Here is a 26,166-nt window from a genome sequence, read left to right on the forward strand (position 1 = left end):
TGACCCGACTCAGGACTGTGTATGGAGCGGGAAAATCGGGGTCTTTTGTCATTGGCCGTTGTGGTGGTGAGTTGGGAGCGGCAAAGTGCCGCGAGTGCAAGCATGGACGGCAGGGTATGCGAAGGAACAAAGTGAAAGTGTGTGGGTGTGAGACAAACAGTGTACAAATTGCACCGATTATTATTTGTGAACTTAAAAATGCTTGGCCACAACGTTAAAGTGTTTCTTTTGAATAAATAAGTTTCAATCTGAACGTGTATAGTTCAATTCACTGCTCTTCAAAAGCCAGCCAATATCAGACTCAATAATAGGGGCGCAAATGCAACCGTTTACTACCAACCCCCTTTACAGATGAGCCACGTGAAAAAATAGGTAGTAAACGAGCCCGAGTTCAGTTGCAAGGTTGGGAGGGTAAATATAGTCTGTGAAGGCCTCAGTGAGACCCTCGGCATATTTAGGGTGAGCTGCTCACTAGTACATTTGTGATGGCCATGGGTGGCTAGGCTGTACGAAACGGACTTCTTGGTGTGGGATGAGTGGCAGCTATCAAAGTAGAGGTATTGCTGGTGGTTGGTAGTTTTTATATGGACAGAGTTACTGATTTAGCCATCTTTGAGGTGGAGGTTAACATCAAGGAATGTGGCTTGTTGGGTTGTGTACATCTACATTTACATCTTATGATGACTTTACTAGCCAATAAATGACTGCGTCATCTGCAAATGACCTAAGACAGATGCTCAGATTATCTCCGAATTGTTTATACAGACAAGGAACAGCAGAGGGTGTATAACACTTCCTTGGGGAATGCCAGAAATCACTTCTGTTTTACTCGATGACTTTCCATCAATTACTATGAACTGTGACCTCTCTGACAGGAAATCACAAATCCAGTCACATAAATGAGACGATATTCCATAGGCATGCAATTTCACTACAAGCCACATGTGTGGTACAGTGTCAAAAGCCTTCTGGAAATCCACAAATACGGAATCAGTCAATGGCACTCAACACTTCATGTGAATAAAGAGCTACTTGTGTTTTACAAGAATGATATTTTCTAAACCCATGTTGACTGTGTGTCAATAGGCCGCTTTCTTCAAGGTTCAAACACAATATATGTTCCATAATCCTGCTGCATATCGATATTAATGATATGGGCCTGTAATTAAGTGGATTACTCCTACGACCTTTCTTGAATATTGGTGTGACCTGTGCAACTTTCCAGTCTTTGGGTACAGATCTTTCATTGAACAAACGGTTGTATATGATTGTCAAGTATGGAGCTAATGCATCAGCGTACTCTGAAAGGAACCTAATTGGTATAAAGTCTGGACCAGAAGACTTGCTTTTACGAGGGCCGTTCAGAAAGTAACCTCCGGTTGATTTAAAAAAATACACCAAGTTAAATAAAAATATTTTAATATATACATCTTACAACTACATCTTTGCACTATTTTTCTACATAGTCTCCATAGCGATTGAGGCACTTATCGTATCTCTTCACAAGCTTTGAAATTCCTTCTGCATAAAAATCTCCCGCTTGTGCCTGGAGCCAGCCTGTGACCGCATCTTTGAGCTCTTCGTTGTCATCAAACCGCTGTGACCCGAGCCATTTCTTCAAATGCATGAAGAGGTGATAATCACTTGGTGCCAGGTCTGGGCTGTAAGGTGGATGGTTGATAATGTCCCACTTGAAGGACTCAAGAAGGGCCGTTGTTCTGCGAGCAGAGTAAGGACGGGCGTTATCGTGCAAAAAAACGATACCGGAAGTCAGCATACCACAGCGTTTGTTCTGTATAGCGGTTTGATGACGACGAAGAGCTCAAAGATGCGGTCACAGGCTGGCTCCAGGCACAAGCGGGTGATTTTTATGCAGAAGGAATTTCAAAGCTTGTGAAGAGATACGATAAGTGCCTCAATCGCTATGGAGACTATGTAGAAAAATAGTGCAAAGATGTAGTTGTAAGATGTATATATTAAAATATTTTTATTTAACTTGGTGTATTTTTTTAAATCAACCGGAGGTTACTTTCTGAATGGCCCTCATATTAAGTGATTTAAGTTGCTACACTACTCCGAGGATATTTACTTCTACATTACTCATGTTGGCAACTGTTCTTGATTCAAATTCTGGAATATTTACTTCATCTTCTTTCGGGAAGGCATTTAAAAGGCTGTGTTTAGTAACCGTGCTTTGGCAGCATTGTCTTCAATAGTATCTTCATTGCTATCGCGCAGAAAAGGCATTGATTGTTTCTTGCCACTAACATACTTCACATACGACCAGAATCTCTTTGGATTTTCTGCCAGGTTTTGAGACAAAGTTTCTTTGTGGAAACTGTTATAAGCATCTCGCATTGAAGTCCACGCTAAATTTCGAGCTTCTTACAGGAATCAGTGAAACACTGTGTGTTACGAGGATAATGTGTAAGGGATACTACATCAGTATTGTGTGGACAAGTTGAGAATTTAGGTCTGACGGGAGGCATGCTAGGGTAGTCCATGCACTTGTGATGGCCACTGTATTCCGAAGGTGCAATTGTTAGCACATCTGTCTAGTAAGCAGGAGTCTCAAGTTCAAATCCCTCTTTGACACAAATTTTTGATTTTCGCCATTGATTTAAATCAATGCCCACTAGCAGTTAATGTCAGTCATTTCATTTTGTCTTGATATTATTTTGAAGTTCATTTTTCAGTTTGCTGGTTACTTGGGAAATTCTGCCATTTGTTTCTTTCACTTAATAACCCAGTTTACTTTTAGTTTTGTCAAATTTTTTACTGAGTTTTTCATTTAATTTGTCAATTTTGACATTGTTTTCTGTTATATCACTACTCACGTCACTGTTTCATCATTTCTAACACTCAAAGTTTCATTTAATTTGTCAATTTTGTCATTATTTCCTCTAAGTTGACTCATAAGCCCTTCTCACAGCACATTCCCTTCTGAAGATGAACTCCCAAAACTTTGGTCAAACCCCATATCACATCCCCCTCCCCTCCCATTGTTTTCATACCTTTTTCACTTTTGAGTTCTGAATACATCACTTGTCACTTCTGCATGCCTTTTGTCTCCACAATACTAAAACAATTTTCACACACAGTGTTTTCCATCAAATTTTTCACTCCAAAAACAACAGAATTAACAAATAATAATTTTCAGTACATTTCTTTTTCATTTTCTGTAAGGCATCAAACAATGTGATCCATAACACTGAGTCAAGTCACTGTATTCTTCATAAATTGTTTTCTAAAACACAGAGTGTTCTAAAACAAAGGCACTTTTCTTTGTGGCGAGATCTATTTACGAAATTTCAATCATCAACAACTTCCTCTTCCGAAAGAAAAATATTTTGTTGACACTCACCTAGGTAGGAAGAAATGATCATCATAATAAGAGAAATCAGAGCTCAAAAGGAAAGATTTAGGTGTGCCTTTTTCCCACACGCCATTCGAGAGTGGTATGGTGGAGAAGTAGTATGAAAATGGTTCGGTGAACCCTCTGCCAGGCACTTAAGTGTGAATTGCAGAGTAACCATGTAGATGTAAATGTAGATGAAAGCTAAATTTCACATAATAAGAACTGTAAACAATTAGACCTAAAAAAAATCTAAGTTTCTACTAAGTAACGTAATTACTTCAACTGCTAATATTTACACTCGTTCTCACTCAATTTTTAGTTTTTCAATTTACTTTGTACTTTATGCTGAAATTGCTAAATAGTCTTGATATTTCTTTGTTGATATTCATCTACATTTACATCTACATCTACATGACTACTCAGCAATTCACAATTAAGTGCCTGGCAGAGGGTCAACCCCACTTCAAGATGTTTCTCTACTGTCCCACTCTCAAACAATGTACAGGAAAAATGAACACTTGAATCTTTCTGTGTGGACTCTGATTTCTCTTATTTTACAATGATGATCCTTTCTCCCTATGTAAGTTGACGGCAACAAAATATTTTCGTTTTTAGAAGATAAAGTTAGTGATAAAAATTTCATGAAAATGTCCTGCCATAGTGAAAAACGCCTTTATTTTAATGATTGCCATCCCAATTTGCATAACAAATCTCTCCCCTTTCCATGATAATATAAAATAAGCTGCCGGTCCTTGAACTTTCTTGCTGTCCTCTGTGAATCCCATCTGGCAAGTATCCCATAATGCACAGCAGTGCTCCAGAAGACGATGGACAAGCGTAGTGTAGGCAGTCTCTTTAATAGACCTATTGCATCTTATAAGCATTATACCAATAAAAAATCATCTTTGGCTTGCCATCCTCACAACATTATTTGTTTGATCATTCCAATTTAAGTTTATGTAACTGTAATACCTAAGTAGTTGAAATGGCAGCCTTTTGTTTTATGCAAATTATTGTGTAACCAAAATTTATTGGATATTCATTAATTTCATTATGTAGAGTCAATTGCCACTTTTCACACAATATGAGTATCTTGTCTAAATCATTTTTCAATTGGTTTTGATCGCCTGGTGACTTTACAGGTGATAAATGACAGCATCATCTGCAAATTACCTAAGAGGTATGTTAAGATTGTCTCATAAATCATTTATACAGAGTTAATATTAATAAAACTGACAGACTGCAGGGATGGATTCCTGACTAGAAATGGAGGAAAACAGGTCCTGTGAACATGTGTCTGGGATTGCATCATTGCCACAGTGGATGGCATTGACAAATGAAACTTCCTCTGACCACATGCCACATGTTCCTTGTGGGTTGCAGGCTGTGTGATTGATGTAGCATACTGTAAGCAGTAGAATATTCTGGTATTCATGTCATGAACAATCCAAGATGGTGCCTGCGTACAGCCAAGCAGATGGAAATGGTTGAGAGGCAGCAAGGCTATACCATAACAAGTATACTCACAGACACCAACCACATCACACAGTGTTTCAAGCCTTTTTTGGGCATTTGTGTGATCATGGGTCCTTTCAGACAGGTGAACATCCAGGGAGGCAGCAGAATGTGTGTGCACCAGGATATTGAGGAGAACCCTAGTACAAGCTCCAGCCAAGTGGCTTGAGTAAGCCAAAGTATGATTATGTGCATCCTGTATGACAACTGTGTACATTGCATCCCATGGAAGCCACTTTGAACATCTGTTGTGATGTGGATGCAATCAGCTCTGTACTGTGTGCTGGGATGATTTGTGATCATTGCACGCACACCATCCATTTCTGATGACCCATTCATAAAATCTTTTTTCGTCCATTCCCAGTCAGGAAACCGTCCCTGCAGTTTATCAGTTTTATTAATGTTCATGCTGTGTAGACCAGGAACAGAAGAGGGCCTATAAAACTTCCTTGTGGAGTGCCAGATATCACTTCTGTTTTACTCGGTGACTTTCTATCAAATAGTACAAACTTTTATGTTCCTAGTAGGATATTATAAATCCAGTCACACAACTGAGAAAAATACTCCATAGGCACAATTTGATTAGAAGTCAGTTGTGCAGATAGTGTCAAAAGTCTTCTGTAAATCTAGAAATATGGAATCAGTATGAGATGGACTGTTAATAGCACTCAGTTCATTGTGTGAATAAAGAACTAGTAGTGTTTCACAAGAATGGTATTTTCTGACTCTTTTCTGTTTATGTGTAAATAGATTATTTTCGTTGAGGTAATTCATAATGTTCAAACACAGCATATGTTCCAAAATTCTAATGTAAATCAATGTTAATGATAAGGATCTGTAATTCAGTGGATTACTCATATTTCCTTTCTTGAGTACTCATGCTACTTGTGCACTTTCCAGTCTTTAGGCACAGATCTTTCTTTGAGCAAACAGTTGTATGTGACTGCTAAGTGTGGAGCTATTGTATTAGCATACTCTGAAAGGAACCTAACTGTTACACAATCTGGGCTAAAGGATTTGCCTTTATTAAGTTATTTAAGCTGCTTCACTACACTGAGGATATCTACTTGTAAGTTACTCAAGTTGACAACTATTCTTGTTTTGGATTCCAGAATATTTATTTTGTCTTCTTTGGTGAATGAATTTTGGAAAATCATGTTTAGTAACTCTGCTTTAGTGGCACTGTCATTGTTAACATTACCTTTGCTATCATACAGTAAAGGTAGCAATTCTTCATTGCCACTGGTGGATTTTACATAAGGTCAAAATCTCTCTGGATTATCTGCCATATTTTGAGACACAGGTTTTTGGAGAAACTATTAAAAGCATGTCACTTTGAAGACCAAGCTTTATTTCAAGCTTCAGTAAAACATTATCTATCTTGGAGATTCTGTGTTCTTTTAAATTTAGTATGTTTTTATCATTGTTTCTGAAACAGTGTTCTGACCTGTTTTGTGCACCTTGGGGGATCACCATCTCTTATTCATTTATTTGATAGGCCTTTATACCTCTCTATTGCTGTCAATATTATTTCTTTGAATTTAAGAAACATCTGTTCTACGCCTATATAGTTAGTTCAGGAGGCATGGAGACTGTGTCTTTGGAAAGCATTAAGCAAATTTATATCTGTTTTTTAAACAGATATATTTTTGTATATGTTTGTTGGATTTGGATGTTATGGTTTTCAGTCTTGCTGCAATGACCTTGTGGTCACTAATCTCTGTATCCATCATGATGCTTCCTATTGGTTCAACGTTATTTGGTGCTAAGAGGTCAAGTATATTTGCACAATGTTATACACTTCAAGTCAAGTCCTGAACTAACTGTTCAAAATAATTTTTGGAGAAAGCATTCAGTACAATTTCAGAAAATATTTTATGCCCACCAGTCTTTTAACCATGTATTTTCACCAACATATTGACGGTAGATTGAAGTAATCACCAACTATAATCGTACAAGGGAGGTACCTATTTGAAATGAGACTTGAGTTTTCTTTGAACTGTGCAGTAACTGTATCATCTAAATCAGGGGGTCACTAAAAGAAACCTATTATTAATTTTTCTGGTTGTCATGTACAACCTCTCCCCACACTAACTCACAGGAACTATCTGTTTCAATTTCACTACATGGTAAGTTAATTCTGACAGGAATAAACACTCCACCACAAACTGTATTTAATCTATCCTTTCTGAACACCATCAGGCCCTTGTAAAAATTTTGGCTGCACTTATGTCTGATGTTAGCCAGCTTTCCCTACCTATAACAATTTGAGCTTCAGTGCTTTGTATTAACACTTGAAGCTCTGGTTCTTTCCCATCACAATTACAGCAGTTTACAATTACAATACTGATTGTTGTGTTTGCCCTCCATCCTTAGAGACTAAAGCCCTTTTTGTAATTTCCCAAGACCCTCTAAACTAAAAAAACTGCCCAGTCCACTCCACACAGCCCTTGCTACCTGTGTAGCTGCTTCCTATGTGTAATATACCTGTGACCTATTAAGCAGAACCTGAAACTTCGCCACTCTGTGGCACAAGTCAAGGAATCTGCAGCCTACACAGTCATCAAAATATCTGAGCCTCCAAGTCACACCTCCACTCAGCTCTGTATCAAGGGTTTGTAGTCAGTCTTGTCGATGATGCTTCAGATGGTGAGCTATGCCTTCATCTCATAAGTAAAAGTGGCAGTCCTTACCACTTCAGACAGCTGTCTGAAACCAAAGGGAACCTCTGCAATTCCAAAGTGACACACATCATTAGTACTGAGAGGAGTCACCATCAGCAGTTGGTTGCACCCTGTACTCTTCCTGGCATCCAGAAGCACCCATTCCACATTACATTACAATACAACAAATTATTAAAATTTGTGGTTTTGTTGATGACACAGCATGTTTAATGTCAGCAGGTATATAATCTACAGTTCTTCCATAAATTAAATAATAAACTGAAAAATGAATGTTAAAGGTTGTCATAAGATAGTAAAATAGTTGTTACCATGTACTGAGTAATAGATTAAAAGCCATGTATCACATACTTCAATAATAAATTCAACACTGTTGCTGTACAAGCTGGACCATTGTTGTAAAGCATATGTCAGTTTCTTGCCTTGCAGAGGTCTCATATTTTTGTGAAAATTGTATCACAGCAAGTTTATTGATAGTACTATTTTGACATTGTTTGCCCTCCTTGTGTGTAGTTATGATGCACAATTTTACAGATATTGAAGAAGACCTTCCTTCACGTTATTTTCAGCCTTGGGATGACTATGTTTTTGTTTCATGTTTGTATCTATAACCTATAATTAATACACAGTTGTCATGGATTAAAGGGACCAGCATGACTTGTGAAATCTCAAGATGGTTTTGTTTATGTTCTGCTGACAGTTGTTTGGGTATGAATTGTATAAATACTGTGTGCTTGTTTGAATACAAAATTTCATGTACAGGATTCTTGCTATTGGTAACCTAAGTAAAACTTGATGATGGATTGTCCATTCTTTTATCTTAACATGTATGTTGGTAATGCCTTTCTTGAGCAATTATGGTAAGTTAAAATGGCAAAACAGCTGATATTTATAAGCAATGACATTTCAGGATGTTTCTGTTTTAATGGAGGGAGAAAGAAATGTAAGAATTTAATATAACAATAGCTCTAGAGTTAGAGTGCTAGGGCATGGCAGTCAAAGGTCACTTGTAGTGGCAGGTTGGATAATAGCAACTGGCAAGGGAATAGTCCAGTCCGATATGTCAAAACTCATGCTTATTATTTTTATACAGGAAGAATACAATGAAAGAAATGATGGCATTACTAAATTCCTCCCTCACTGAACCAGCATGTAAGGCCAGCACCTGCCTGGCCAGTATGGGTGGAGGAAGACATGGCAGTAGCAGCCGCAAGCTGAGTGATATGATGATGGAAGGCTCCAGAGAGACATCCATGGCCATCAGCCATGATGGTGATGGATGTGAAACCTCTTACATAGGCCCAGAGCCTTCTGGAAGTGGAGGCATCCCTGTGGGATGTGACAGGTCTGGTCTGGTGATTCAACCACATTTGAAGCCATATCAACATCTGAGGTTGTGCCCCTCAGCCAACATCAAGGGAGATCCAAGTGGCCATCTTCTGTGATATGGGAGTAGAAAGAGCTGTGATGTGATTATGACAATGACAATTGTGCCCTCCCCTCAAATAGGGAGGCCACTGACCAGGGTGCCACAACCAGTTGGTTGTAGTGCTGGTGCAACATCCTGTATCTTGTATCCAACACTCCCTGGTGCCTCTATTGTGCCACCATTGGTTCCTGGATCCATCCTGGATTCAGTCTAGATGTCCATAGCTACAACAGTGCCAGAGCACCCACATGAAACTATATGGCTGCTTCTGTGGGTGTAAACAGGAGATCCACAAGGCTTTGACCATAGAATGGAGTAGACCTGTAATAAACTAGGAAGGCATTTCCCCTTGAAACTGATTTAGCAACTCTTAAGATGTTTAACTTTTGAGCTTAGAATGTATGACCAAACCATTCTTCCAGCCTGAGGAGTAAGGTACAATGTTTAATTCCATTGCAGCTACAAAACCTTTTGAAATCAGTTGCTGTTAACTGGGGACCATTTTTCTCACTAGTATCTGCAGTGCATACTCTATTCCAAAGATCTGCTCCAAGAGCAACTATCATGACCAATGCAATTATCTGCTGGAAGCAAATGACATACAGGAAGGGGGAGAAAGAGCTCACCATGATTAACCATGTGGAGCCTGAGAATGGACCTATGAAGTCAACATAACCTGAGTCCCACAGTATCATCAACTTTGGCCACAGAGAAAATGACTGGGGTGCAGCAGGCTGGTGTACTTGTCAAATGCAGACTCGTGAACTGCCTGTGCAACATCGTTGTCCATATAAGGCCAGTGGATGTACAGGCATGCCAGTTCCTTCATCCTCTAAATACCCCAATGGGGCTGATGTAAGAATTGGAGCACCTAACATTGCAGAGATGATGGCATCACCACCTACTGCCATTCATCTTTTTTTTGTAAGGAACACAACACCTTGTCAAAATTGAAGTTGGTGCTGCCAATTAAAAATACAGTGAAGGCCAGGTGGTTCTTCACCAGAGAGCTTGGTAGGCTAACCTAACCAGACATGCTGCAAGACACACTGAAGGAACAGGTCACACCTAGTTGTTGTAGCAATGTCCCAGGAATTTATATGGAACTCGTCAAACAATTTCTCGAATTCACTGTCTAACATAAAACAAACTGTCTCCTGGCAGTCAAATTTTGGATTCTGACCTGCCAGGAGGCAAGAAAGTGCATCCGTATGATAATGATAAGCAGAAGAGTGATAATGAATGGACTATTCGAAATTTGTCAAATAGAGACCAATCGATGAAGACAATATGCTGTGACTGGCAATTTTTCCTGATATCCAAAATGTCACAAGAGCACTTTTTGGACAGTGATAAGATGAGAAAAATTTGTAAATATGGTGTAACTGTCTTTTAGATAAATGCTATTGGCCTCTCGGTACTATCATCTAACTTATGAGAGAGAACAGCCCTAGTACCCTGTTGGAATGTGTCTTTGCCAACACCGATGACAACTGGGGCTGGTAAATCACAAGGCAGGGTGCTGATGTGAGGTCTGATTTAAACTTGAGAAACAAATCCAGGATGTAACTCTTCTGACTACTGGAAAAGGGCTACCTTGTTATAGAGACCATTTAGTAGGTGGTCAGTGAAGGCTGCTTGGGGAATAAATCACTTTTCCTAGAAATAGTTGAAGGTCCTTGATGAATTTAGGCACAGGCATGTTCGGAATAGTACCTAAATATCCTCTGATGGGCAGAAGGCCCTCTTTACTGAGTATATAGCCTAAATCGATGATCACTTGTTGAAAGAAAGCACATTCTGAAAATTTACACTTAAGGCCTTTCTGTTCAAAGGCCACATGAATCATATGCAGATTGTGCAAATATTTTGTTTTTGTGCAACAAGTAACCAGAGTATCATTGAGATAATTCACACAAAGTGGAACCCATGGAATACTCTGTTCAAGGAACCTCTAGAATATGATGGAGGAGCTAGTCACACCAAAAAGTAACCTTTTATATTGGTAAAGTCCAAAAAGTGTGATTAAGACTAAAATATTCCCCGAGTCTTCATCAAGAGCCAACTGAAAATATGCTTCCATTGTATCAATTTGTATAAAGAATTTTCTTCCTGAAAGTTTAAGAAATAGTTCATCTAGATGAGACAAGGGATAAGAATCAATGTCCGCTTGAGCAGTAATGGTTTCCATAAACTCTCCTCGTAACAGAAGAGAGCTCCCAGGCTTCCTAACCAGCACCAATGTTGGAGCCCACTGGCTGTAGCAAATGGGGGCAAAACTTCTATGTAGTCTGTTAATCTGATCCTCAATAACCAATGAAAATGGACGACCTTTGCAAAATCTCAGACTTGCTGTTGGCTGTAAGACTATGTTTGCCTGAAAGTCAACTGTCTTCGCCAAACTTGGTTCAAAAATCGGCAAAAAGTAACTTCACAGGATACCAATGAGCCATAGAGGTGCATTTCATGACATAATGAAAATTTAATGGTTGAATATGCATCAGTTCCAAAAATGTTCTCAACCAACAGATCCACCACTACAAAAATTGAAAGCATTCGAGACACCTGATCATAAGTCACCATCAGTTGAAAATGATGTAAGAGTGGCAACTCACTTCGCTTAGCAAGGCAGTGCACACACTGAAGTACAGAGACTTGTTAATAACTGAGACCAATACAATGGTATCGTAAAGAAAATTCAGTGGAATGGCTTGCACTGTTGCATGTAACAAAGTTTTACACAAAGCCAGCATATAATCAGTGCCTGTAACATTATTAATTTGAATTGGATGGGGCTGACACCTAGTGCCCACCATACTATGGCATACTTCTGCAGTGTGGCACTCATACTCATAATGTTGACTTTTCTGTCTGGGATGTAAAGAAAAACTGTGAAAGTAACTTGGAAATAAAGTTTAATACCATGGAAAATGTCAGGCAGTAGCCCAGGTTTGCGGAGAAGGAGGCTACTTGGTAGCGATTGAGTGAAACTTGTTGACCACTTTACAGTCTGTTATGGCAACACTCTACACTGCATTGCTACAGCTGTAGGCCACATGTGACATTTCAAAGTCAGATGAAAAATTTTGTTGCTCATCTTGCAGTATTTCAGATGCACAGGCAATCTGCAGCACTTCAGCCAGGGAGTGGTCGGTTGGTCCTAAGGCTTGTATACTGATCTTCTTATCTCGAGATATGCAAATTGCTACCTCACATATTAATGTTTCCATGTATGACTGACACACACAAACACACAAACACACACACACACACACACACACACACACACACACACACACACACATGCACACATGAATTTACATTTTCTACTGTACCTCTACAAATCCACAATTCATGTTCCATAACTTATAGCATCTGATTTGCTGTATTATAAGAGTAATCATTTCTCTGATACCACATGTATTTTGTTGCAAAAATTGTCAAAAAATGAAGAAATTAAGTTAGATGATGAAAATAGTGATGTGTTGAACAAAGAGGCTTGCATTTGAACCAAGTACTATAATCGTGGATTTGTAGAGAGAGAAAAGGCCCATTTATGTTCCAGACACTTGATATCAGCATAGCACTAGGCATTTTTAATATACTTTGTAGCTTCCTTGAGGTTCATTGAATAGCTGAAATAACAGGGTGGCTTGCAGTGCCTTTGGCTGCTGCAGCAAAAACTAGTTACGTGCTTGAGCAATTCCTGATACTGGCTTAGCTGTTGCTGCCAAAGCTCAAGAAACTTTTCATCTTCTTGATAGAAATAACATAAGCAATAGTTCCCAATAGAAACTTACATAGTCCAAGCACTAATATTTGTTATGCACCCATACAAAAACTATAATGTTAAGTGCAGTTCTACTCACATCATGTGGTGGTGGAAACCACATTGTCATAAGCCAAAGTAGTATCAAACACAAGGTGAAATCAATCCAGGGAAACCGTAGCAGCAGTCATAGTTCACTTGCAGAGTCAAGTCAAGTAACAGCAACTGAGAGCAAGTCTGCCACTGGGTGGCTTTATTTTGCCTGCTACAGAAGTTCACATGATCAGCCTGTGATATCAGCAGCTTTCCTACCACTGGCACCTTTGTCAGATGTGGGCAATGCTATGTGTATTGATGCATCCATATCTTACATCTCTGAGTACAGTTAGGTTTGTCATATATAGATATATATCTGTTGCTGATACAGACAGCATTTTTGCATTTTTAATGTTAAAATGTTGTTAATTATTTTGTAAAAAATGTGGATCTTGGTTGTTTCATGTCAAAAAATATATCAATATTGTTCACACAAGGATGATTTTCTCTTAATTGCAATGAATATGCATGGGCAGATTTCATACTGATCTAGAAATTTTCTAGGCAATTTGAGTAAATGATTTGGCCTCTGAGGTTGCCTGACATGAATCCAATTAAACATTTATGGGATGTAACTGAGAGATCACTTTCTGCACAAACTCCTGCACCAGCAACACTTTCACAATTATGGACAGCTATAGAGGCAACATGGCTCAGTATTTCCACAGGGAACCTCAATGCCTTGTTGAATCCATGCCACATCAAGCTGCTGCACTACACCAGGCGAAAAGAGGCCCAACACAATATTAGGAGGTATCCAATGACTTGTGTCACCTCAGTGTATAATGGAGTGTACAAGATTTAACCCTTCACTATTCGAGGAATGATTGGCAGCAATTGTAAATCTATTAACTCACCCCATAAACTGTATCAGCTTTAAAACTATGACATCACATGAAGGTCAGACAATGTCTAGCACAGATAATATTTGAAACTTTTATTTCCTCTGACATGCCTTACATCACACTCATTTCAATTAGGCAGTAAGAAAAATTTTTGCTTTGACCTATAATCGAGTCAGCAAAAGAAGATCCCAGACAGCTCTCAGCACTGTTGCCAGCTTTCAACTTTAAAGTGAAAATGACTGCAGGCAGAAACAATAGTCATCTGTAGAGCTGAGAAAAACTGAGGCATTGCCAGAGAGACATATCAAAATTGCATTGAGTGATCGGCTGAGGCATATATGTAAGCAGCTGTGCCATCCCTGCAGCAACTGTTTGTGGCCAACTTCTGCTAACTATATTACAGCAATATCCCTGCAAACAAAATAGCAGTCAATACTTTACAAATATTGTTATTAATCTAGTGAAAATTACTGAAACTAAGAAATTACATTATTTATTGACAATAAAATTGAGAAATGGAAGACGAGTATCAAATTACACACTTTTGTAACACAGGTATAGAAAATATATGAAAAAGGAATGTGTGTAGAGACAAAATAAGGAAACTACCACAGCTGATTTGGGAGGATGACGGTTCAATCACCGTCTGGCCATCCTGATTTAGGTTTCCCGTGATTTCCCTAAATCGCTCCAGGCAAATGCCGGGATGGTTCCTTTGAAAGGGCACGGCTGACATCCTTCCCCATCCTTCTCTAATCTGATGAGACCGATGACCTTGTTGTCTGGTCTCCTTCCCCAAACAACCCAACCCCAACCACAGCTGAAAGTGAAAAAGAAAAAAATAGGAAGTGGCATGGTGAGTATGTCAGAGTATAACACCTTGTTGATGTCAGGGTCATTATAAACTGAGCAGAAGCCATTCATATTGAGTGCACAGACCACGCGGAAGAGGGAATAACATGCTTCTGTGATCTAAAAACAATGTTTTCTTCAATTTCTGTATTTATATATTTTTTTAGAATTAAACTGTTGTCTGTACTTAAGCTTCTTACAAAAAAACCTTTACAGGAAGGTAAAGGATGTGAACTCAAAGAGCTGCATGTTGGATATAAGTTCTTCACAACGCTCTTCTTCACTGCAGTCATTATGCGCTCGACACTCAACTTTACCTGTAGCAGCTGTTCCTCATAGCTCAAATAGCCCGTGGGTGCCAGATAATGCTCTGAACTACATCCTACATAGAGAGATGGAGGACAGCATCAGCAAAAATTCATCATCTGGTAGGTACACACAGAGAATTAAATAAAAACAACTTCTATGTTTCCTAGATCATTACTGAAATAAGATAACATGTTGCCTTTTACCTAAAGTGGCAATTAGTAAATAAATTCTATTAAAACAGTGTATGCATCAGTCTTTCAAAATCATTAATTTCTTTGCAGAGACCAGTTTGTAGGGACTGTACTGCCATAGCCTGCAAAAGGCGTTATGCCATGGTGACTTTTTTCAGGAATGCAGAGTTTTGTGGGGAAGTTCACACATAGTAGAAATACCTAAGTGCACAAACTGCAGAAGGTCTTCCATAGTGAGAACATTACAGAGAAGGTTACCCATGCTGAGAGCAAAGAGAAAAGAAAAGGAATAGACATTAGGAAGAGAGGAAAGAGAGTAAATTAAGAGAAAAGAGAATGGAGAGGAAAGTCAAATCTAATTTGATAGCAAAAGTCAAAACACATCAAAAATCCATTCCCCCTTTTTGCAAATCAGAAGCACTGATTCTGGGACCATATTTCTAACCATAGAGAATTGTTTAGAAAGTGTGGCTTGCATATTAACAAGGCAGATGAAAAAGCATTAGGTGCTCCATTAAGTGCTACAATAGAGAAAGAGCAATTCAGTAGCAATTTACAGTCAAGACCACTGAAGTGACTTGAATAGCTGCAATACATTAGCTTTCAGGTCTATAATGTCCCTGGGGTGGAAGTAGTAGGGAAGTACCACACCAAATGACAAGAAGTAATACTAATCATATTTCAGTTCAGTTAGACTTAGAGGTTCCACAAATGGTAAAAGATGCTAAAGTGTTATGCTCCTCAGAGCATGTGTGCTAGCATTGACATTCTTACTTCTGGTAGCAATATACTTGCACCTTATTACTGTGAAAATAATATGGGTGGAGGAAGAGAAGAAGATGTATTAAAAATAAATATCCATTCAAAACTCAATGATAAGAGGTGCTGCCTGGAGCACCATTTACAGGTATATGGCTTTGCACACTTTTTTATTATAGCCATATACAGAACACAGAGCTCTTCTGGTAATATCAGCTGCTTCATCAGACAACTATATGTTTTGCTGTGATGTCTAACAAGGAAGGAAAGGGATAGAGTACTTTTAGGTGACTTTAATGTAGATTTATTAAATAATTCTCACTACAGATCAGATGCTAAACATAACTTGTGCTCCTTCAGTGTACTGTATTTAATTTTCCAACTAGTCACTGCCAATTGTAGCAGACCAATCAAAAACATTTTTGTATATAAAAATAAAATTAATTGCATACTTGCCATACAAGTGATATGCAACCTTTCTGACCATAACAGTCAAATGCTGACCACAAGTACTCACAGAGTCTACCAGAACACAGATGTATGTTGCTGCAGAATAGATACCCCCATAAATAATTAACCTATTCAAACAATGGAAACTCCAGGCAGGAGTGAAGCACCCATAAGCTAAGGAGGAAATGAAATGAAATTTCACTGGTTGAGAGGGTATGTGACGTTATTTCAGTGATTACAAAATTAAGTCAAATTTATAAAAAAAAAACAACATGGTATGAGCTCACCTATCAGTATGTAGTTGCAACCCCTTTGACCTGGATGCATACAGTGATTCATATGGGAAGGGTGTCATAAAGGCCTCTCCTGAGGCTGTCTGGCCCAATACTGTTGTAACTGGTTCTTGATATTGTGGATACTGGCAGTGAGACAGGGTTGACATCCAGGCTGGACCCATACATATTTTATTGGGAACAGATATGGGGATATTGCTGGCCATGGCAGTACCTCAATATCACACAGACAGTTCATAGAGGCACATGCCATGTGTGTGGGAGCACTTTACCGTTGAAAAATGTTATCATAATACTGTTGCGAGAGAGGATTGAGGATGTCCATGCCGTGCTGTTGTTCCATCAGAGTTCTTTCAACCACTACCAGCTGTCACCTGAAGCTACACCCTGTGGTTCCCCACAGAGTGATGCCAGAAAATGCTGTTGTACCTCTGCAAAGCACTGGAAGAATGGGACCTCTCCCTAGGCTGCTACCATACTCACCGACAACTTTCATTTGGGGTTTTGCAGAACAAAATTCATTATTGAACACAGTGTGATGCCATTCATTAGCAGTCCATGCTTCCTGATCATGGCACCACTACAAACAGCCATTTGTGTTTCAGTGTTAATGGCAGCCCGTGTCTGCTGCTAGTCTGTGAACAATGGTGCATGATGATAAAGAATGTTACAGGGAGCTCATTACTTGTTCTTGGATGGCAGGCACAGATGTGAATGGGTTATGATGTGTTTTGTGCACAATACATTGATGCTCCCTTGTGGTGGTCAGAGGTTGTCGACTGGAACCTTAATGACAAGTAAGCTTGCCTTCATGTTTGCATACAGTCCATCTTGGGCCACTGTCATATCTGAATGCCCTACAAATCTGGGTATTGAATAGTTTGACCAGCTGTCCGAATGGAGACCCACAATGAAGCCCCATTCAAACCCTGACAGGTGCTGATAATGCTGCCTCATATGAGTACATAATATCTCTGTGTCCATAACAATAATCACTCAACATCTGATGCTGTTTGTGCCTCTTATATATCATATTAGGCCTGATAATAACACTAAGCATGAACAATGATAGAGCACTCTGTTCTACTTGTCATAGACCATTGCAACTCTAATCATTTACATGCCCAGCAATTGTGTGTATTTGTACAAAGTTATGTTTGCATACAACCATGTCCTCTGGGCGATTCAGTGGACAGTCATTGTTGTCCTAAGTGTAGGCTCATAGGCAGCTGGCAGCTAGTCTGGGGCCCAAAGCTGAAAGTGCTATCAAGGGGCTGAATGGCAACTAAAGTACCTGTCGCAAAGGAATACATGCACAGTGCCACATGGACATGTGACTACACACAAACAAGTAGATACCAACAACTGAAATGCTATTTACTGTGACTTGTACGCTACATATCAGTGTGACTTGTGCACCCAAATGCTGTGACAGCTGCAGGAGGCTTGACAAACAATTTGTAGGGGGCCACACCTGGCCCACAAAGCATATCCATGCTTACAAATCTATATGAGTGGTGTATGTTCTTTTGAACATGTCTGAAAGAACAGACACTATTTCTGTGTTTGACCCCATGGCTGGAAATAGAATATTTTCAGAAATGAGAAATTCTGGTCTCTGCCACATTCAGGCAATGAAAGAATTCATTGGTGACAAATGAAAATTTTTACCGAGGCTGGGATTCAGACCTGTGTCTCCAGCTTACTAGGCAGATGCATTAACCATCTATACCACCTTGGCACAGTGCTTAGACATAAATGCGTAGATTACCCAAGCTCACCTCCTCCTTCAATCCAAATTCTCATTTGCTGCACGCTACCAAAATAGTATCCCCTAGCCCTTTTTCCTCTGTTTGCTTCACATATCACGTGAAGACCCACATGAGATTGGGCAAAGAGTGCTCAGCACTGAATGATCATATTAGCCTTCATGGCACATATGTATCTATATGAATGGTGTCTGTTCTTTTGGACATGTCCAAAAGAACAGACGCCACTCATAGAGATACATATGCACCACGAAGGCTAATATGATTATTCAGCACAGAGCATTCTTCACCTGACCTCATGTGAGTCTTCACATGATGCGACGAGCAAACATTAACTCGAAATCAGACTGATGCTTGTGATATTGTGTCATTTGCCACAGTTTGGAACATATCCATGTCTGAGCTGACATTGAAAAAAGTGGTATCATCTGCATAGAGAATGGAGTGAGAGTTTATGTAAGATGGTAGATCGTTTGTCATTAGGATAAATAGCAGAGGTCCTAATACTGAGCCTTGTGGCACACCACACTTAACTTCAGCTAGCTGTGATCTCTGTTTACCAATACAAACAATGTCCACTTCACTGTTTGTGATTACATAATAAACTAGTTTGTTGAGGAGTGAAATATGCTCCACACAATCGAGGGCTTTGCTAAGATCACAAAAGGTAGCCTGAGCGAAATTTTTTCCTTCATAAGCATTAAGCACTTTTTTAATCAGGGAGTCAATGGCATGGACTGTGGATTTGCTCTTCCTAAAGCCAAATTGTACAGCAGTAATAATGTTATTACGTGCCAGATAATCACACAACTGGGAGTTGATGATGGATTCCAAAACTTTAGATAAAATATGTGTCAGAGATATTGGGCAATAGCTAGATGGGCATGGCATCTGCAGAGTTCAGTTCCACATTACATGGGGGGTGTTCAGATAGTTTTTATGATATTTTATCTTAAGTTCGTATTGGGGAAGGATAGAGAAGGAAATTGGCTAATCATTTTGAAAGAAATCATCCTGAAATTTGTCTTAACTGATTTAGGGAAACCTCAGAAAAGCTAAATTGAATTGCTGGATGCAGATTTGAATGGTCATCCTTCCAAATGCAAGTCCAGTTTTGCAATCAGTGCACCACCTTGCTCAGTTAACATTATGTAAACTATACAACCAAGTGAAATAATTTATTAAACAAAAATTAAATGAACCACCTGTACTTAAGTTCAGTACAGAATTATGTTCCTGTTATTTGATTTTTTTCTTTTGCTAGCATTCTGAAAATTTTATTTTATTTTATGAGTTATATTATGTTTACTCCTCTATATCATAAAGTTTTGAGATTGCTTCATATTCCCGCAGATGATGCAGCCATCCAGTCCAGTACCAACAAGCCTCTGTCTGCAACTGAAGAGCAACTGGAAATTCTAAGATTAAAGTACTTTGTCTATTAGATTTGTTATTGCGAAATGTGTATGGGCTGACAAATCAATCACTTCTAGATGACTGTGTTATCAAAGTTTGCAGTTTATGAAAAGCTTCCAAAAAATTGTTTTAGTAAGACATTGTGTAAACACTGTTTTCACTGTGATGAAAATAATCCAAATTTTAATTGAATGTTATCAGTACTTTGTATTCAGATCTGATCATAAAACCTACAATGAACAGATTAGAAATATATTACTGGCACTTCTTTGCAATCCATATTTATTGTTCTATATCAAATTTTGTCAATTGTTACCTGCTTCAGAAAATAAAATATTAAAAGAAGTAATATATGGAACATTTATTTATTCAGTCAAGTCAGTCAAGTAATTCAGTCAAGTAATTCAGTCAAGTAATTCTGATTTACTTTGTTTCCTTCCATCTGGTTTGTTTTCCTGAGCCAGTGTTTATTATCATCTTCCCTTTCCCTTTACATATTCCTTTACCTTCCCAGATTTTTTCTTTTGTCTACTTTTCTGAAAGGATGCACACTCAAGTCTAGTATGGAAAATGCCATTACTTGTTAAAATCACACCACCAGGAAACAAGTACACAAATAATATTAAACATGGCATATTCATAACAGGACTACGTTGTAATCAATTACAAATGCAGAGTTATCACACATGTGTGAGTTGAGCAGTCCCTTCTGAATACCTGCATTAGGCATATAAATAAATCTTTAGATGAGCATTGTATGTTGTGTATAATTATCCTCAAGTTGCAAATCTGGCATATTTCATAAATATTAAAGAACACTTTATGACCAAGTTATGTTTGTTGAACAGAAACAGGTAGTCAGCCTTGAAGAGATCATGTAGCTACATTGTTAAATTTCATTTGTTATGAGATGCGAGGGTACCAATGTGACACACACACCTGGAGGATTTAGGATAAGGAGAAATGTGTTCGTGGTAAATCTGAAGGTGAAACATGCAATGTGATGGTATGACAGAGACCTCATCTGCATAGAAGTCTTCGACCCTGCGTTTTACTCTTCAGTGTTTGCACATCATATGGGATATTATCGTACCACAGTGACACACCAACAGAGGTTGTGGAACAGCACGATATTGTACAGTCTGCGGCACCATTGGGTGTTAAGAACACTGCTCTGAACCATGGGAACTATTAATTGTGGCCCCTACATAATGGAAGTTAAAAAGCAAAAAGTGATGTCTGTCATCCAGTATATTCCTGAACTGTTTCCTGACAGAATAATACTAGCAATTTATTGCAAGACTTCCCTGTACAACAGGAAAAGCTTGTCTTGATAGACTCAATTTATGTGACATTTCAGCATTTAGAGCCTACAGACCCTCTCTTGCACCTAAAAATTCAATTTCATAGATTACTTTTACAGTCAACATTGTAGTGTACACAGCAAATGAGTTACACATAATAATAACTACTACTACTACTACTACTACTACTACTACTACTACTCTCAATTTATGTGACATTTCAGCATTTAGAGCCTACAGACCCTCTCTTGCACCTAAAAATTCAATTTCATAGATTACTTTTACAGTCAACATTGTAGTGTACACAGCAAATGAGTTACACATAATAATAACTACTACTACTACTACTACTACTACTACTGTTTATTGATACAAAAGACAACAACAAATATTGCAAATGAGATTAGTATGCTAGATTTCATATTTTATCACAATCATAAACTTTCCAAATGCCTAGACTGCATGTTTTGTCAGCTGATAATGCATACAGAAGTGGCTTCTTTTTCTAGTTGGGAAGTTGGATATTTTATCAATGCAAATGATTTTCAACTTCCCTGTGAGATGTTTTACCACTGTTCCCAGTGTGCTAGGAACCACTAAGGCCATTTTTGCTGATATATGACAGAGCTATTGATTTTTCAAATAGTCTTTTTTGTGTTCAGGTCTCCTTTTGTCTGCATCGTAGTTGTACAGAAAATTTAGGTTATATACCATCTTTTGTGGCTGCAATAAAAGCTGTCTAAATAGGATATTTCATTACAGTCATAAACGAAGATATATATAACACATGTTACAATTTTCAAGTCTTCATATCTTTTTCGTTTTACGGCTTTTTAGTGTCAATGCTGCTGTTGCTTAGAGTAAAAATACCAACATTCCACACTTATTTTTCCTCCATGATTTTGTTCCAATGTTTGATCTGTCAAAAGTTCCATAATAGTTTGGCTTATTCACTTAAGGATGGTGACAAATCCTCTTGAAGCCTAGCTATCTCACATCACTCTACTCTGATTATTGAATTACTAAAAATAAAATGGAAAGAGATATGTGATCAAAAGGCAATTCAGTGAAGAAAACATAGATTGGTCATTACAACATGAAAGTACATGTTCAAAAATTTTTGATAACTTTTTAAGTAGCTGTTTGCATGTCTGCCAAAGAAAAGCAACAAATAAACTAAAGTGGATTTCCACTGGCATAAGTATATCTAGTAGCAGAAAGACACAGCTACAAGCTGAGCTGCAATCCAATAAGAGTCATGAGTTCATTAACTATGTTAAATTGCATAAAAAAACTATTTAGAAGCTTTGAAAAAGCAGCAAAGGGCATGGAAAACACAAAATCCATTAAAAATCACATGATTAAATCCAAGGCAGTATGACCTATTGTCAAATCTGAAGTTGAGGAATGAAACCAAGCAACCAGGAAATTTCTAAAATAAGTATACAAAACAAAATAATTGTAAATCCTTCTCAGACATCACAAAATGTTAGTGAAATCTTCATAACTGTAACAAACTCTGACATTCACATAGACTCCTATTGAGATAATGTACACTTATTTGGCTTAAGTCTGAGCAAGACTGAGAGTGTAATTAAATTTGAAAAAGTAACACTAAAAGATGTAGAAAAAACATTAAATTTAGAAAACAAAAATCCTGTGGGATGGGATGAAATACCTGCCAAATTCATTAAATCATTTTCAAATAGAATAGCACACCCACTGACAAAAATAATTAACCAGTCATGTGAAGAACACTATTTTCCAGGTTTCACAAAATATGCAGAAGTGAAACCTCTATTTAAAAAAGGCTCCAAAGATTATATGGGAAATTACAATCAAGTTTCCTTCTTACTGTGTTTTCTAAAATATTTGGAATGATTGCTGGAATTCAAATTTGAAATTTCTGTCACAAATTTTATGTAATCTCAAAAAACAAATTTGGCTTTCAAAAAGGCAAAAATAGGATTTATGCAATCAACAAATTCATGAATAAAATTAGTTCCAGTTTAGAAAAACACAAACTAATTAAATATGTATATCAGTATGCTTTTCAAGCTTACCATTGAAGTTTTCACTTTTCTTTGTGTATTTCAGAAAATGCAAAAATATCATAAAGCAAGGTTACATTCATTCAACTTTTTCTTCAGACTTAGGTGCAGTTAACTTAAAGAATCTTATGTAATTGTTCTTTTTTCTTTCCAGAAAGTTAAGTACCATGTATCCTTTCATTGTTTTCATTCTTATTTACAAAACACCATAAAGTTAATTTTCTGTATCTAGAAACTTTGCACATTGTAGCTTTGTTTACATACAGTTGTGAGTACGACAAATTTTTGTAAATGTGTTTTCTTGTTTTTCAGTAATTTAATTGACTTATTCTCACTAAAGTGTTATTTTTACTACGAGTGAAAAGTGACTGACTTGCAATAGAATTTTTATCTCCAGGGTTTGGTGTCATGGATGCAGCAGTTTTTTTCCATTGGGGTGATTGTAGTTGCATAGGAATTGGGGAAGTGAATCAGACTCATTAGTGTTTCTCCAGGAAATGTTGTAGAGATAGAAAGATAGTGGAACAGGAAGGGAAAATTGCTGCCCTTCAAGCTGAGTTAGATTGGGCTAGGGACAGTCTGGACACGATAAGAAGGGAGAAGGGCAGAGAGGTGGGAAATGGCACCAGGCAATAGAAGGAACAGGCTTAAAATTTTATCAGACAGCTTTGTGGTGAATGTAAAAAGTAAGTTTGACCTGTTACTTCACTAGAAACTGACGAGCCTCAGACAGGGTACAACAAACATTCAGTAGAAAATTAAGTAAGAATGTAGGGAAATCAGCAAAGAGAAAAAAGATTTGTTATTACGTAATTCTCATACCAGCAGTGTATGCCAAATTCTGCAGGCTAAATTAGGATCACAATACCAGGTCACAAGTTTTTTTAAACCTAAATTTTGGCACACTGGATAAGTAAACTGCTGTCAGTTCAAAATTTTCAGCAATCAGCAGAAATTATATTTCAGCTCAGCCTTATCTCAGGCATCAAAATATTCAAGGGTTAAGAAGTAAAATTAATAATAAACAATTTATTGCAGAAAAATAGCCATTATAGTGTTATAACGTCAAGTTTAACAAATATATTTTAGAATGACACAACACATATAAGTCACAGAATAAGTTGACAAGCAAGACATGTGTACATGTTAGCATTCGAATGAGCACTGAGTCCCAGTCTAGCAGCCGCTGCTCCGCTGGCCGCTTAGGTGGCGCAGCTGCTGCATGGCTGGCAGACAGCAATGCACATAGAGGACGCGCGTAATTGCGCGGCGGGGCTTTGAATGATCAGCGAGTCACATCACTTTTCCCCCCCTTTGAAATTGTTGCACTGGTCTTGATGGAGGTGTCCTGGAGATGGCTAACATCCACAGGCGTTGTTTGACTCGCCGTCAAATCTCGAGGAGGCGGCTTCCCGTACGGACGGAAGTGTCCCCGATGACAACGGGTCGAGGTGACAGGAGACGTAGGGGTCGAATCTGCTGGGGCCCCCTGCACCAATCTGCCCGCTGCGGCAAGTCCAGTTGATATAACAGGAGACATGGGAGATGTGTCGGCGTCCGTTGGAGGAGGAGGCGGCGAGTAGATTTGCTCTGACAGAGGATGGTCATCCGGTTCCTGCACGGGCACGTCTCCTGGTGGCGTCCGTTCTTGTGCTGGCATCATGATGACGGTGACAGGGCTGCATTGTGAGTATTGAGAGATGCCAAGATCCCGAGTGTCAGGTAGAGCCGAAGGTGGTGTAGCGGCATTTGGAACAGGCATTGCCGGCACACGAGGCCGAAGCTGGTCCGAATGACGCACTGCAACACCCGTGTCCATCTGGATTTCATACAGGCGTCTGCCACGGTGTCTTAAGATGTGGCCCGGGCTCCATTTTGTCCGCCTGCCATATCCCTGTACCCAGACAAGGTCGTCTGCGGTGAACCGGCCAAGTGAAGGCACCCGCGTCCGTGAGGTGGGAGGCCACAGAAGATGAAGTAGCATGCGGGGCTGTCGGCCATGTAAGAGCTCAGCCGGGCTGTGGTCGCCCATGGGGGTGAAACAGTAAGACGCCAGAAACTGGAGAAGCGCATCATCAGCAGCAGCAGAAGAAGAAGACGTCAGAAGTTTCCACATCTGAGCCTTAAATGTGCGGACCAGTCGTTCAGCCTCACTGTTTGATTGTGGATGGAACGGCGGGGCCGTGACATGCATAACGCCGTGACGAGCACAAAAATTCGCAAATTGCGGACCATTATCAGTAACAAGAGTAGAGGGGAGGCTTTCCAAAGAAAAAATGCAGGCGAGAGCACTGGTGGTTGTCGCGGTGGTAGGTGACGTGCAACGGACAATGAAAGGAAAGTTAGAGTAGGCGTCAATTACGAGGAGCCAATAAGTACCTAAAGAGGATCCCGCAAAGTCAGCATGAATGCGCTCCCAGGGCTTCTCAGGCAAAGGCCACGGTGACAAAGATGACTTCGGGGCAGCGGCCTGTGACGCACAAGGGCCGCAGGCAGCAACCACGTGTGCGATTTCAGAGTCGATGCCAGGCCAGTACACATGACAGCGTGCCAGAGATTTTGTGTGAGACACACCCCAGTGCCCTTGGTGAAGGAGGTGCAATACCAAAGCACGCAAAGACGCAGGTACCACGACACGTGGCGAAGCATTGTCAGTGGAGAGGAGGATAACACCATCCTTAGCCGTGAGGCGGTAGCGCAAAGCGTAGTAGTTCCGCAACGGATCAGAAGTCTTAGCAGACGGGCGATCTGGCCAACCCTTCTGAATACAGCGTAAAACCTGGGAGAGGGTAGGGTCAGAACTCGTAGCAGCCGCCAGCCTGTCCCCAGTGATGGGGAACCCGTCCACAACCCGCTGCTCGGCAACATCCAGGTGGAAAAACAAAAGTTCGTCCCTATTGAATGCCTGATCAGGACCCATGGGAAGGCGAGACAGAGCATCAGCATTTGCATGTTGAGCCGATGGCCGGAAATGAATCTCATGATTGAAACGAGACAAGTAAAGAGCCCAACGCTGGGGGCGGTGCGCAGCCTTGTCGAGAAGTGACGTTGATGGATGAAACAAGGAAACAAGTGGTTT

The 26,166-nt window shown here is 39.3% G+C and overlaps 1 protein-coding gene across 1 annotated transcript in view; it reads left to right on the forward strand.

Moving 5' to 3' along the window:
• Positions 1 to 19,999, forward strand: part of LOC126249481 (uncharacterized) — a 161,009-nt gene extending 141,010 nt beyond the window's left edge. The window contains exons 10-11 of the mRNA XM_049951133.1: positions 14,762 to 14,973; positions 19,670 to 19,999. Of these exons, the coding sequence (XP_049807090.1) occupies positions 14,762 to 14,973; positions 19,670 to 19,761 (304 nt within the window). The 3' untranslated portion in view covers positions 19,762 to 19,999. The remainder of the gene's footprint in view (positions 1 to 14,761; positions 14,974 to 19,669) is intronic.
• The last annotated feature ends 6,167 nt before the right edge of the window (positions 20,000 to 26,166 follow it).

This window comes from Schistocerca nitens, chromosome 3, assembly GCF_023898315.1.
Source record: "Schistocerca nitens isolate TAMUIC-IGC-003100 chromosome 3, iqSchNite1.1, whole genome shotgun sequence".
Classification (NCBI taxonomy): domain Eukaryota; kingdom Metazoa; phylum Arthropoda; class Insecta; order Orthoptera; family Acrididae; genus Schistocerca; species Schistocerca nitens.